This window comes from Chrysochloris asiatica, unplaced genomic scaffold (genome assembly GCF_000296735.1).
Source record: "Chrysochloris asiatica unplaced genomic scaffold, ChrAsi1.0 scaffold00288, whole genome shotgun sequence".
In the NCBI taxonomy this organism is placed as follows: Eukaryota; Metazoa; Chordata; class Mammalia; order Afrosoricida; family Chrysochloridae; genus Chrysochloris; species Chrysochloris asiatica.
In genome coordinates this window covers 646,276-661,836 of record NW_006408806.1, presented here as the reverse complement: position 1 = coordinate 661,836, position 15,561 = coordinate 646,276, and the positions used below count along the sequence as shown (strand labels likewise).

At 39.2% G+C, this 15,561-nt stretch overlaps 1 protein-coding gene across 1 annotated transcript in view; it reads right to left on the bottom strand.

Annotated features, from left to right (window-relative positions):
- Positions 1–15,561, bottom strand: part of PDE5A (phosphodiesterase 5A, cGMP-specific) — a 283,278-nt gene that overhangs the window by 48,242 nt on the left and 219,475 nt on the right. The window contains exons 15-16 of the mRNA XM_006874591.1: positions 9,430–9,517; positions 3,792–3,892 (exon numbers count right to left, since the gene is read on the bottom strand). Of these exons, the coding sequence (XP_006874653.1) occupies positions 3,792–3,892; positions 9,430–9,517 (189 nt within the window). The remainder of the gene's footprint in view (positions 1–3,791; positions 3,893–9,429; positions 9,518–15,561) is intronic.

The window sequence follows — 15,561 nt, the reverse complement described above, 5'->3', positions numbered from 1 at the left end:
TCTCCAGCATCATTTCTATCACCAAGGCCATATTTTCCAACTACTGGTCCCTCCTCTTTGCTCCCAACCTTTGCATTCCAAACATCAGTAATGAGCAATACATCTTGATTGCATGTTTGATCAATTTCAGATAGAAGAAGTTGGTAGAATTCTTCTGTTTCATCCTCATTGGCTTTATTGGTTGGTTCATAAGTTTGAATAATATTAGTATTAACTAGGCTTCCCTGTAGGCACAGGGATATTATCCTATCACATACAGCATTGTACCTCATGACTGATCTGGATATGTTCTTTTTGACGATGAATGAAACACCATTCCTTTACAATTTGTCATTCCTGGCACAGTAAGCCATGTGGTTGTCAGATTCAAAATGGCCAATACTAGTCCATTTCAGCTCACTAATGACTAAGATATCAATGTTTATGCATTCATTTCATTTTTGATAACTTCCAATTTTCCCACATTCATACTTCGTAAATTCCATGTTCCAATTTTCAATGTGGTTACCTTATATTCCATTAATTCTTCCCTCCATTTAAGACAGTCTATTTTATCCTGTAATCTACTTGACCTTCTCACCACCTGGATCTCTATTCCTCTGTGTTAACCTTATCTCATATTGTAATTGCTTTGATCATAGACTGACCTCCCAGATCCTCTGTTCTTATAAATTTATTCTGTTCTTGACTCTTCCATTTGTTGACTGAATTCAGGGTGATGCTGCCATGTACATCATTCTCTGGTTGTTTTCTGTTCTTGTTGGTTCTCAGTCCACAGAACTTACTTTAGGATATTTTTCATCACAGGATTGGCTTTGGCAAAAACCCCTTAGCTTTTGTTTATCCTGGAATGTATTGAAATTACACCATCCTATTTGATTTACAGCTTTGCTGGGTAGAGGATTCTTAGGTGGCAGTTTTTTTCTTCCAGGGTTTTATATATGTCTCCTCATTGCCTTCTTGCCTGCATGGTTTCTGTTGAGAGATCTGAGCTTAATCTGATTTGTTTGCCTTTGTATGTAACACTTCTCTTTTCCCTAGATGCTTTCAGGATTCTATCCTTATCTTTGATTTTGGAGAGTTTGATTATTATATGTCTTCATGGTTGTCTTTTAGGATCTATCCTTTCTGGGTTTTGTTGAGCTTTTGAATGCTTATCTTTTCGTTTTTCAGGATGTTAGGGAAATTTTCCTCCAGAAGCTCTTCAAGTATCTCTTCTGTGGACCGTGTGATTCTTCCTGTTCCGGGATGCTGATAATTCTTGTTATTCCTCTTCATGTTGTCCAACATGAATCTTAGGCTGATATGGTCATCTGCTTCTGTTTTTTGGCCATATTCAGGAGTTATCTGTGGCCTCAATACTTAGATGGTATTTTACATATTTTCTGATTGCCTCCAGGTAGATGTGATCAGGATGTGGGCTTCCCTCCTCTTTACTCTTCTTTCTGAGAAATTTCAAGATGTCACTGTTGGTTGTTGTGATGTAACTCAGGATTTAACTTTTGGCCTGTTTCCTTTTTAGTCTGCCTTTCCTGCTCCACAACTCCTGTTAAGGCCTTTTTTCCTAGTGATAAACAGTTCGAGGCTGGCTGTGGCCATTTTGCGCTGCCATTTGGTTTTAAGTGGAAGCTGTCACTTTAAATTTCAAGGAGCTCTGTGTGCATTCATACTAGAACCCTCCGGGGGTGGGGGTGGAGTGTCCACTTGCTCTACTCACCAGAATGGACGTGCACAGACAGTGAGAAACCAATGAACAGATACCAAAAAAAAAAAGAATGTCCACACCTTTATCTCTGCTGCTCTGATCCTTCCCCTGCTGGTCTTGACCAAGATTGCGGGTCCAGGAGCAGCAGCTAAGTGACTTGAATTAGAAAGCAATGGATTTCTTGCTTCTGCTACGAATTCTCCTAGCTGTAAGCCTTCCAACCTTCTAAATATTCCTTTATATGTGGTTTAGCATTCTGGCACCATACCCTAAGACTGTTTGGTTTGGTATTGTGTTGTTGCTGATGGAGCTCCTCACTATACTTCTACCCTCTCCACCATCTTGTTTGTTATTCCATTACCTTTTAATTCCATTGTTTGTGAGCTTTTTGAAGTCCCCTCATGTATTACGGTTTGTTGTTACTGGTAAGTGCTGTCAAGTCAGTTACTAATCATAACAACCCTGTAGAGTTTCCAAGGAGCAGCTGGTAAGCTTGAACCACTGACCATGTAGTTCAAATGGCTTTGCAGTCTGGCGCGTTAACCCACAGTGCCACACCAGGACTCCATATTATGGTACAGTGCAATGATCATTTATAATACCAACTGTTTAACAGTATAAAGTTGCCAAGTGCTCTGAGGCAGAGAACTAGTGAAGATTTAAAGAATATTCATTCAGTGTAGAGTGAATTGATCTAGGTGTTCAATATCTGTAAGTATCCTGGGAAATACTAAGATAGAATTGTTCTTTTCATAGATGTAAAATCTAGGTGAGAATATAAGGCAAACAGAAGAAAAATGTTCATTAACAAAATTGACAGCAAGTAATTAGGCATCAAAAATAAATTCTTATAAAGGTTTCACAAAGGTTGAGGGGAGAGGTCAGTGTGGACTGGGAAGATGGTAGAGGGGATGTGGTTTGAAATATTTTTCAAATTACTGAAATCCTTACTCTACTATCATGCTGAATAAACTGAAATCTAGTATATTTTCATATATTGTAATCTTTCATATATTGTAAGTGCTCTAAAATTCAATGAAACTGAGACAAGCAGTATACTTTTGGAGAACACTGTAGTGGATGTCTGATTTAGTTGAATGTATCATTTTATAAAAACCCGACTGGGTAAACAAGAGTTTCTGTGAGTTTGTTGTATTTAGTCTTACTTCTCCTTACAGTGACTAAAACCATGGGTGTGAATCCCTGTACACTGGGAGAGACCTGTGTGTGGGAGAATCCCGTGAGAATAGATAGCCCCTTGTTTTCCCTTACTCCCCACATGCACCAGAGATCGCCGAAGATAGAAACAAACACTTGCCCAGAAGTAAAATATTTTCTAGCTTTTAGAAAAGCAGATTAATTCTAAAAATGCATGGCGTAAGTGCCATTCCCCTGTTGTTCAAGTTGCTAAGTGCTGTTGAGTTGGTTCTGACACATAGCAACTCTGTTCACCCTCTGACTTGGTAGTTAGCTGTCCAGTGCTCATCTTACAGTGCCACACCAGGGCACCCACTCCAATTCAGACCCTCATTTTTGAATCAGAAACTTCAAAACTCTACATTATAACTCAAGAAATTCACAAAACAAAGAGTTACTTGTTTTACTTTCTGCTTACCTAACTTTGGATGATAGTGTAAAGGAATTGTGTGCAACAACTGTGCATAAAGTTGGTGAAGCAGGGACAAGAAGAAAAGCAAATGGCCTACACGATCTTTAGATTGGACAGCCTGGCTTGGAAAATTGGTGGAGCAAGGATAAGGAGGAAAAGCAATTGGCCTATACAAACTATAGGTTTGGAATGATCTCGAGATAGCTACTTGCTATGTACATAGTTCCAGGGACATATCAGTGGATAGACATCAGAAACAGCAAGAGAGCTTGTAAATTTTAGTATTAAGTAAGTCAAAGGAGTACGCATTTCTAGCGTTTGGGAAGAAACTGTTCCATAGTCTCTGACATAAGCAACTTTTACGTTTTGACTTACTATATAATCTAAAAAGTCCCCAACATGAATTTAAAAAGTTTTTAACAATGCTATCACTTGTAAGATCTGTTAATTGACCTCAGAGTGTTTCTTAAAACTTACTTAATGTACAGTGCTAAGTCTGTAGCTAAAATAGCTTGCTTGATGATTTTCAACGTGGTCTTATATTCTTCAATGGAGAGGCCACTGAGGATCTGATTCCCCTTAATGGAAAAAGAAAACCATCATTAGCACTCTACAAGGAGAAGCTGCTGATAAGTCAGAAACTACAACATCGAGCTAGTAAGAACAAAATCTGAAAATACAGTCAAATATTTTAAAAACATGCCCAGTATTCTAAACTCTTGAATGCTGAGGATACCTGTTTACTTAAAGCTTTCCCAACTTTTAAACCCCTTAGGTCTTATCCAGACCTAAAATACATCAGTTTTCTTTGGGCAAGTTAATGGCTATAATCTAACAGTAAAATGCTTAAAATCCAAATTTATATTAATGGACATAAAAAGTGGAGTGGTAAACATTTTAGACAAGTGATTATTAAAAAGTTATTTATGGCTTTTGTAATAACATTTTTACATAATTCATATAATTTAACCTTATTAACATTGGTAGTCCTGGTGTGGCACTGTAGAATAAGCACCTGATCAAAGTCGGAACTTGGCGCTTCCGAACTGGAAGGTCAGCAGTTCCAATCTACCAGCTGCTCCTCAGACTCTATGAGCCAGAATCAACTCGATGACACTAACAACAACAATATTAGGAATTTTATGTATTTCTTAGGAACAGGACAATATAGACAGGTAGAGGACATGAGGCAAAATGTTCTAGGATACCTGGTGGTGCAGTTGTTAAAGCACTGAGCTGCTAACTGAAAGGCCAGCAGTTCAAACCACAGGTATTCTGAGATCAAGAAATGACAGTCATCCTCTGTAAAGGTTTACAACCTTGTAAACCCTATGGGGCAGTTCGACCCTGTCACATAAGGTCACTAGGAGTCTGTTGACTCATGGGAACAGGTTTTTTTTTTAAACAGATATTTCAACCCATGATTTCTTTGTTCTAATAGTAAGTACAACTTTGCGTCAAGTCCTCTACCTGTGTATAGTGTCATGTTCCTAAGAAATATACACTATTTCTAATATTGGTGGTGTTGCTACATGCTATCAGGTTGGTTCTGGCTCATTGTGACTGGTACATGTTGTCTGAGTAGGGGCTAGTGGGTTTGAACTTCTGAACTTGCAGTTGTCAGTCCAGGGCTTATTCTACAGTGCCACATCAGAACTCCCGAAACATTTATACAGAATACTTAAAAGTGACTTAATCACAAGCAAATCATTTAACTTTTCCTCACATAACCATTTTTTATTTCTTGACTGGAAGTTAAAGTATTCCCATTAAGTGAATTCTGACTTACGGTGACCCCATGTGTGTCAGAGTAAAATTGCATGCAACAGGGTTTTCAAGAGCTGGTATTTTTGGAATAGTTCATCAGACCTTTCTTCCAAGGAAACTTTGGGTAGACTGGAACCACCAAACCTTTTGGTAGCTGCTGAGCACGTTAACTATTTGTACCACCCAGTAACTCCCAGCTAAATTGGGTAAAGCACACACTTTGGGTATTCAGATTATCTTCAAGACACACCTGTACATTGCATTGGGTATATTCCCTATAGTTCAGTGGATTACTTCATATGATTCTTCTACCCACAGCCCTTGTAAATCCCATCATACAACTTTATCATGATGGCTTGGGTAAGAAAAGATGAGGGAAGATGCTGATAGGATGATATGATTCAGCTGTGATTGTTAACAGAGTTTTAGTAATTATGAAAACTTGGAACTCTTAACTTGGGTTTAAAATGTGCCATCTCAGAAGCAAGAGGGAGGATCTCACTGCCATCAGAAAAGAGTCAAAAGTGGAACATATCCTTTGGATCCAGAGATCCCTGGGCATTGAACATCATTGACTTGATCCTTGGGTCAAAAAACTGTGACACTAGAGAAGCAGCAGCAGAACCAAGAGCCAGAGCCTGAGAAGAATGGTGAGCTTCCCAGACCACAGAGCAAGTAAAACTGAGTGACTCTGGACAGGACTCTTGTAAGCAGAATGGGGTGTCTCGGGACACTGAATTAGGGGAGCTAGATTTGCTGACCCAATGTGCTAAGAGTTGAGGACCTCAGGTTAAGGCTTATGGTGCACTCTGTGAGCATTAATTAGCAGCCCTAACCGAGCTTTGTAACATTTCCCAGGCAGAGAGAGGCCTGCCTGTGGACATGGCTGAGGAGAGACTTTCTTGACTGGAAGAACTGTGCCCTGACATCTCTGGCCTTGAATCTGTTAACTTCCAGAACTGTGAATATGGTGTCTGAGTTCTGTGTGGGCATTCATTGAATGATCAAACCCAGCTGAGTAGAGTCCTATGGGAGGAATGGATGGTAACATTTTTTTGCACTCCTGAAATCTCAAGGCTGAGAACAAGATGAGAAGTTTAAGAATGGGATCTGGAGACAAAGGATTTGTTGTGAACCTAAAGGAACTACTGAGTGTGTTGGGTCGGGGCCAAAACACATTGGTTAGAGAATAATTAGCTGTGAAATTGAGGCATATATATGTAATGAATGACAAAAATCCCTAGTTTGAACCCAAATGTTATTTTTACATAGTACATCACTTAGGTTCAAGCAAAAAACCATTCAGAAAACGCCTTCTGATATATATTACAAGATAAAACAATTCATATGGAAAAGGACCTGTTTTTTTTGGTGCAAATATTCTCATTTTCCCTCCTGAAAGTAGATGCTGCCATTTCTTGTGTAATTGGTTATGAACTGGGCTGCTAACCTGAAGGTCGGCAGTTCGAAACTACCAGCGGTTCCGCGGGAGAAAGATGAGGCGTTCTGCTTCCGTAAAGATTACAGCCTCGGAAACCCTGTGCAGGGTCACTATGAGTCGGAACCGACTCTAGTATACGGTACTTAACAACAACAGTGCTTACAAAGACAAAATGTATAGATAGATCTTATAATTTAAGGTCAGTCATGTATATGAACCAGAATCCTTGTATGTTAAGTTATAACATACTGCATAATGTTGTTGCTAAGTGCTCTGGAGTTGGTTCTGATTCATAGTGACCCTATATAGGGTTTCTGAGAAGTGGCTGGTGGGCTTGAACTGCTGAATTTGTGGTCAGTGCTTATCGTACAGTGCCACACCAGAACTCCTATTACATAAATTATATAAAAACAGTAGCATGACAGATTAGAATACAATTAAATCTGTTTTGAAAAATGTTAGTTTGCTTTCTTTTAAAAATTTTATTTGTAATTAGATACTAAAATAAAAGATTGAATTGTGTGCTTCCAAAATACATACCCTCTACAGGGTCGCTAACAGTTGGAATGGACTCCATGGCACATAACCACCACCACCAGTTTGACATACTTAACAAGAACAATATGGTAGTGTAGTGGTTACAAATTGGGCTGCTAATCTCAAGGTCAGCTGTTAGAAACTACCATAACAGACCAACCAAAATAATCCCATTTGGGAGTATGTTCTTTGTTATGCTAACGAAGCAGGATTAGAGTGTGTGATTTGATCTCTTTTGAGATGGCGGTGGTGCTTATGTGCTGTGGAGTCTGTTCAGACTCTTAGCCACCACGTATAGGGTTTCCGAGGTTGTAAATCTTTATGGGCGCAGAAAGCCTCATATTTCTCCCATGGAACAGCTGGTAGTTTTGAACTGCTGACCTTGAGGTAAGCAGCCCAACTCGTAACCACTACAGAACTTTTACCCCTGGAGTGACTGGCAGATGCAAATTTCTGACTATTTGGTTGGCAGTCCAGCTCATAATCCATTACACTACTGGGGCTCATGGTGTGGTGCTTTAGGATAAAGCACTGAATCACAAGGTCAGTTTGAATCGCAAGGTCAGTGGTGCAAACTCACCACCTGATCCTTGGAATCCCTGTACAGGGTTGCTGACCAACTCGATGGCATTTAACAACCAGAGCTCCTGTCTTTTGAGATATAAAATATTAAAACAAGCAACAAGATAAGCAGAGACGGGGTAAGACAGATGGCTAGACACATGGAGATCTCCAAGGAACCAAGAACAGAGGCTGAAGAGACAAAGACCTTCCTACAGAGCAGACAGATACAGAAAGCCTCCGCCTAGAGCCAGAACTCTGAACTCTGAATTTGGACTAAATCGTTTGTTAAAACCTCCCTGCTGTGTTTCTGTTACAGCAGCACTAGATAACTTAGACAAGCCCAGAGACAGCAAATCCCAAGAAAAGTACAAATATTTCTGCTATCACATGACATATACGTTCCTGAAAAGTCTCAGTTCTGAAAAACTACACACTGAAAACAACAGGGTATATGGGACAAATAGTGCTATGGCAGACCATTTAAACCTATGTAAATTTCAAAACTTTTTATCATAACATTGCTTACTGTGACGATTTTTGCTTATTTTGAGAGGTAATCAGCAAGTGCTTCAAGTTCTCTTCACTTTCTGCAAGCAAAATTGTGTCATTTGTATTATGTTGTTGTCAAATGCCATTTCCAAGGAGCAACTGGTTGGTTTGAACCACTGACCTTTTGGGTAACAGTCCAGTGCTTATCCTACAGTACCAGAGGTGGTTAATGGGTTAAAATAAGATATTAAAGGGAATGCACAGGGAAGAAGCAGGGTTAATTGTTGTTGCAGGGAGGGGATGGTAATCATTGCTTCAATACTGATGCTGTGTTTTTCTGCAGATAGTCTAGCTTCTCAGATTATCTGTTCAGCATACAAAATAAGTATGGTGATGCAGATATACAACTTTCCTGATGTGAAATCATGTAGCATCCCCTTGTTCTATTTGAGTGAACTGGTTCTTGGTCTGTGTACAGATTCATATTAGCACAATTAAGTGTTCGGGAAATCCATTCTTTGCAAATTATCCATATTTGTTATGATTCACACAATCAAATGCCTGTGCATAATCAATAAAATACATATAAACTTCCTTGGTTTCTCTGCTTTTAGCTAAAATCCATCGGACATTTCATAATTTAGGAGACCAGATGTCCAAAGTCAGTGTAATGGCTCTGCTGCTGCTGTGTGTTGTAGAGTTGGTTCTGACTCATAGGAACCATGTAAATCTTCAAGGGAGCAGAAAGCCTTATCTTTCTCCTTCAGAGCAATTGGTGAATCTGAACTGCTGACCTTGTGGTTAGCAGCCCCGTGAGTAACCCACTATGCTGCCAGGGCTCCTTGTACTGGCTCTAGGGGAAGGCTTCTTTCTCTGTTGGCTCCAGACTTCTGCTCCTGGGTGTTATTCATGTGGCTTTGCATTTCTCTTCTCTTCCCCTGTCTCTGCTTGGCACTTTTCCTATAACCTCTTTCATATCTCAAAAGAGACTGACTCAAAATATGCATTTATACTAAGGGCATTAATATAACAAAGACAACTCATTCCCAAGTGTGATTATAGCCACAGGCATAGAGGTTAAAATTTCCAATAGTTTTGGGGAACACAATTAACACTACGCAACATTTAGACAGCTTTGGCTGTCTAGTGCAGTGAGATTGTAAGGATCTCCAATGTTTTGGCTTTGTCTTCCTTACCCAAAAAGGGATAAAGTATGTTCAAGAATTTATGATGCTGGGAACTAACCCAAAACCTAAAAATAACACTGAATTTATAAAGCTCTGTTTAAAATTCCACAACCATAAATTAGGTACTCACTGGACTATTAAGAATCATCAGACACTGGTCAAAATGATGGTGTTCCATGATGGAATGACAGTAGAGTTGAGCCAGGGGATGTTCGCTTCTGAAAAATATTTTGTGGAAGAAAGTAACAGGGGGGCAGGGGAGGAGGATAAGTGTCAATCTTTTCAATATAAGTCAGTTTATGAATTTATACTTCTTTTATTGGCTACCTAAAATAAAAGCTGCTTTAATAAAAAAAATGAAACTACCAATTATCTCTCCCTTTGTTGGAAAAAAGTAAGTTCATGTCTGGAAAATGATTACACGATCAAAGAGACAGATACCAATGTAACTATTGCTGGTTCACCATATGAACAATTTTTTTTAAATGACTAAAATAGAAGAAATGAGGGAAAAAAGCCCTGTTAATTTCTCTAAGCAATAAAGAAAAAAAATTTTTTTTTAAGAGTTGTACAAATAATATTTTTAAATTTCAAAATTGGAAACAAATTCACAAGCTAGCTTGTACTCTGAAATAATGCTCAAGTTGAAGGTCAGGTTATTAATAGGGTTCTACTTAGGAGAAAGATGAGGCTTTCTGCTCACGTAAAGATTTACAGCCTCGGAAACCCTGTACAGGGTCGCTATGAGTCGGAACCGATTCTATGGCACTTAACAACAACAACCTATAAGAAGATATTATATGAAAGGAGAGAAGGTTAGCATTCCCCTTGATAAAGATGTAAAAGGCCCTTGGGCCTTACAACATGCACATGGTAAGGCATCTAACCATGGTTTCTGGAGTCCTGGTGTAGTGTTGCAGGATAATGTGCTGGGCTGCAAGGCCCATTTAAGTCGCAAGGTCAGTGGTTCAAACACACCAGAACCTCCTAGGAAACCCTATACAGGGTCACTATGAGTCAGAACCAACTTCACGGCACTTTAACAATAAACCTATAAGAAGGGGAGGCCTTGGTGGCACAAAGTAAGTGCTCCACAACTAACTTAAAGGTTGGCAATTCAAACATACCCAGAGATGTCTGGGAAGAATAGGAAAGCCTGGTGATTTGCTTCTAAAATGTCCCAGCTTTAGGGATGGGCAATTTAGACACTGGCTATCAAAAATGGAGGGCCATGAGGCATGAAGTGGCTGGCTTATAAGCTTTCATAAGTGTGCTTAATTTCATAATGAGGGGGTAGAATCTCTACTGAATAGTTTTCCTTTTTTCCAGATGGATCTGATGAAAGGGGATGGTGATGATGGTGGTAGGATTTTATGATTGAATTGTGAGTAACTAACTGTTAGCAGGATTAATTGGTGATTGTCACACCTGTAACTGTACAAGATGTGTAACTAAATGGGGGAAGTAGTTAACCTTTCGTTAAAGGAACAGATGACCCCAGGATCAATAAAGAAGATCATGAATGGAGTGTGAGATACTACCCAGAAAAGCACTGAAAGCAGAGATGGTGGCAGAGACAGGGCATGGAAAGATAGAACAGCTGCAGGCGTGTGGTGCTGCAGGTTAATATGCTGAACTGCAAGGTTAGTTTGAACAGCAAGGTCGGTGGTCCAAGCTAACCAGTTGCTCCTAGGAAACCGTATACAGGGTCACTGTGAGTTGAAACCGACTCCATAGCACTTAACAACATAGTTTTTATTTTGTATGTGTAAATCAAATATTTTTGCTTTGTTGATTGGTGAAAAATAAGATATGAAAGGGAATGCACAGGGAAGAAGCAGGATAATTGTTGTTGCAGGGAGGGTATGGTAATCATTGAGATGAAACGAAACATATGATTGGATGTAAGTAAAGCTGATGATGTTGTCTGTTAACCTTGACTCAATTCACAATAAACAGTTAAGAAAAAAAAGTCCCAGTCTTGAAAACCCTATAAAACACAGTTCTACTCAGAAACACAAGGAGTCTCCATGAGTCACAACTGACTTGATAACAACTAATTTGGTTTGGGTTTAGTTCCTATAAGAACAGAATTAACAGAGATGGAATTAACCAACATGTGCATGGTGGAAGGTGAGAGAAAAGGAGGACAGTTAGTGCACATGCCCTCTGAAAAGTGAAGCAAGGAGATGGCTAAGTAAGAAAAAAGGCTGTACCCTTCAGCCATACTTATTCAGTTTATAATCTGAGAAGCTGGATTATATGAAGGAGAATGCAGAATTAGAATTGGAGGAAGACTCATTAACAACCTGTGATATGCAGATGACAGAACCTTGATTGCTGAAAGCAAAGAAGACTTGAAGTACTTATTGTGATGAAGATCAAAGACTCCAGCCTTCAGTATGGATTTTATCTCAACATAAAGAAAACAAATATCCTCACAACTTGGCCAATAAACATCATGAAATGGTCAAGGATTTAATTTTACTGGAATGCTCAATCAGCAACCATGGAAGCAGCAGTCAGGAGATCAAATGACACATTGTATTAGGCAAATCTGCTGCACAAGACTTCTTTAAAATATTAAAAAAAAAAAAGTCACTTTGAGGATTAAGGTACACCTGACCCAAGCCATGGTATTTTCAATTGTCTCATATGCAGGTGAAATAAGGAACACCGAAGAATTGATGGCCTTTGAATTATAGTATTGGCAAAGAATACTGAATACACCATGGACTTCCGGAAGCACGAACAAATCTGTTTTCGAAGTACAGCCAGAGTACTCCTTAAAAGAGAGGATTACCATTTTGTCTCATGTATTCTGGACATGTTATCAGGAGGGATTAGCCCCTAGAGATGGATACCATGCTTGGTAAAGTAGAGGGTCAACAAAAAAGAGGAAGATCCTCAACAAGACGGATTGACACAGCGGCTACAACAATGGGCTCAAACATGGGACTAACTGGAAAGATGGCATAGGACTTGGCAGTGTTTCATTCTATTGTACATAATAGAGTCGCTATTGAGTTGGAACCAACTTGCTGGCACGTATCAACAACAAATGTGTCAGGTATTGTGTTTACGACTGGACAATGGGAAGCAAATAAATGGAATAATGCGAGTAGATCTGTGAAAAGAATGAATTTTCTGGAAACAGGATTAGAGGCGGGGATGTTAAGGGACTACTGGGATGCAGTTGTATTAATCCAGGTAAGAGACAGTGAATGATAGACTAGATTAAGTAGTATCAGCAGACAGGAAGAGAAGTAGAGTTACATGAGAGCTATTGAAGTAGATTAGATTCGAGTTGGTAGTGCATCCTGGATATGGGGGACAAATAAGTAGAGTTACTTGAGAGCCACTGAAGTACATTAGATCAGAATTGCTAGTACATCCTGATGTGGGGACCCAGTGTAGATGAGGGAGAGGAAGACAACTTAGTATGAATGCTAAATTTCTGCCTAGGGCAGCTAAGGGGATGGTGGTTTTATTTATTGACAAAGGTAAAAAGGGAGATGATTAGAGCTGGGAATGAAGGAGGAGAAGGTTACTATTGGAAGTGTTGACTTTATGGAGACTGAGATCACCCAAGTGGATACAGAAGTCTGCTCAGGTCTGGGCTGGAAATATAGATTTGGAATGCATCAATATGCAACATCAACAAGATGGGAATTTCATCCATGGGAGCCAAGGGATATGGCCTCAAGAACAGAGACTTTAGGTTAGATTTTCTACCTTTTAAATCCTACCTAGTGTTTCACAGTCTCTATTTTGCCAAGAGTATTTTCTCACCACTCAGACTAGATATGTTGGCGTCAACATGAATTTGACTGCAGCCTTCTTCATTTCCTCACTTTGAAAAAAAAGGAAAAGCTTCTAAAGTAGGGTTGTTTTTTTTTTTTTTCCATTTATAACAAATCAATTACAAACAGTAATAATTATCAGTTTTATTTTATCAGTCTGTTAAACTATAAATATAGTAATAGGTAGCTACCCTACAACACGCAGTATAATAATGTAATAATTACCATTTACTGGGAGCTTATAACTGTGCTAAGAGGTTTCCTTGTAAATCCTATACAGGGTCGCTATGGGTTGGCATCGACTTGATGGCACTTACAACAAGAAGAGATTTATGTTTCATTTTTACAATAACCCTATCTATATCTGTAACCCTATCTATATCTGTTCACCTCTTCATATCCTATCAGTCTCACCTCTTACTCTAGCCATTGATATGTTGTTGTTAAGTGTCACTGAGTCAATTCTGAAGCGTAGTGTCCTTGTGTAGGGTTTCTGAGGAGCGGGTGGTGAGCTCGAACCACTGGCCTTGCAGTTTAAACCAATCTCGTGGTCCAGCACATTAACTCTCAGTGTCACACCAGGACAGACTTCATGCAGGAGACAATGAGAAGGTGCTTTGCTTTTTTCCATCTTGAATACCTCTTTCTCCTGCCCTGAGGCTTTCTGACCCCATAGCTGGTGCTCACAGGAAATATCTCTGCATAGTGCTTGTCAACTTGGAAGTGTGTAAAGAGTAAGGCTAGTAGGACCACTTTGGAGCAATGAGGTTTGGAAACTTATGGGTAACTGCTTCCTTTTTTGTCTTCTCATTAGTCTGTTTGAGATCTCATTTCATAAGATTCCTCATAAGGACTTGGCATGATTGAGCACTAGTCGTTCATATGGGAACACAAGCATATTAACTCAACCTTGTGCTGGCTTTTCCTTCTTCCACATTTCACTCTCAGTCCTATATTCCTGTCCCTTGGGGTCACATTCACAAATAATTTACACGTGCGTCAGCCTCTGTCTCCAGCTATGCCTCTAGGGTAACCCTGACACAACTCTAAAATTGGCATTTTTATATTTTAAATGAACAAAAATTCTGAGATTATTTTTTTCAAGGTCAATATAAATGGTACAGTTGGGATTTAAATATAACCTCTTTACAGCATCACAGGTCTCATGATGCACACACTCACTGACCTAGTTAAGAGATGGACTAGGAAAAGCAGTGAGGTGGACCTAACACAAGCATGCTTCAAACGTCAATTGCACATTACATTTTTAGACTATGCACAAAGGACTGTTTCACATTAGAGAAAAATCTTGACTTGTGAGTTACATGGATGCAAAGTATGTGTTTGTCTTTGTTAACATTCCAAAAATACAGATTTATGAATCAATAAAAGGGTGACAGATGCCCCAAATTTCCTGTTTACAAAAATATTCATGGAAACTAGTGTATTCTACATCCTGTTGCTTTCCATTCTTTTAAGCACAAGGCTACATTGCCTCTTGGAGGTCACATCAGAAGGGATGCAGTTAACCCACTTGCTGCTGCAGAATTTTGTTCCCACACTGATGTAATGGACTTGCATTTCCTTCCTGCATTTCCCCCCAGTTCTGCACTCATCTCTGAGCATGGCATTAAGACACTCATGCAGAAATCACACCCATTTTCTAGAAGGGTTAAGTATAAAGCCTTAGAAATTCATAGAAAAATGAAAGCCTTGTGAGAAAACAATTTTACCACTTCAGACTTCCTCTTATCACGGATTCTAACATTGCAAAGCCTTGATTCTGCTTTTCATCCATATATGCTACTGTGGGCTCAAATCTCTAACTGCTTGTTTGTAAACCATGTAAACCCATTTAATTCTTTGTCATCATTTCTCTACAAACGATCACTATTGTCTTCCTCTACCAATCGGGGGTTATTTTGTCTTCCTAGACAAAAAAATATTTCTTAGCTTTCTTTTTCATTCTATTCTATAATCAGACTTGATGACATAGACAGTTGATGACTCATTTGATTATTTGGTCTTCACAGTTTTTTTAACCTCCATACTTCTGATTATCTCTTCTTCATGTCAATAGTAGACATGGGCTCACTACTTGTTCCAGTTGCCAGGTTCAAGAAACTGCATTAGGTACAGTAGCTTTGTCACATGCCAATTCATCATGTAACAAAGCAATATCTTAAGCTCTTGCCTGTCATTAATAGCATTTCTTTGTGAAAATAGCTAAAACCTGTATAATGCAGAGTATGTGCCAGGTACTGTTGTAAGTAAGGTCTTTCTAGTTCTCACACTCCTTTGACCCTGACAGAAACCATGTGAAGTAGATACTAACATTATTCCATCACACAAAGTAGGAAACAATAAACTGCCACATGGTAAGAGGAGTCAGGTTGCATTTAGGCAGACTGGCTTCAGTGTGTATGTTCTTTACCATCAAAAGCACCTCATGGTGATAT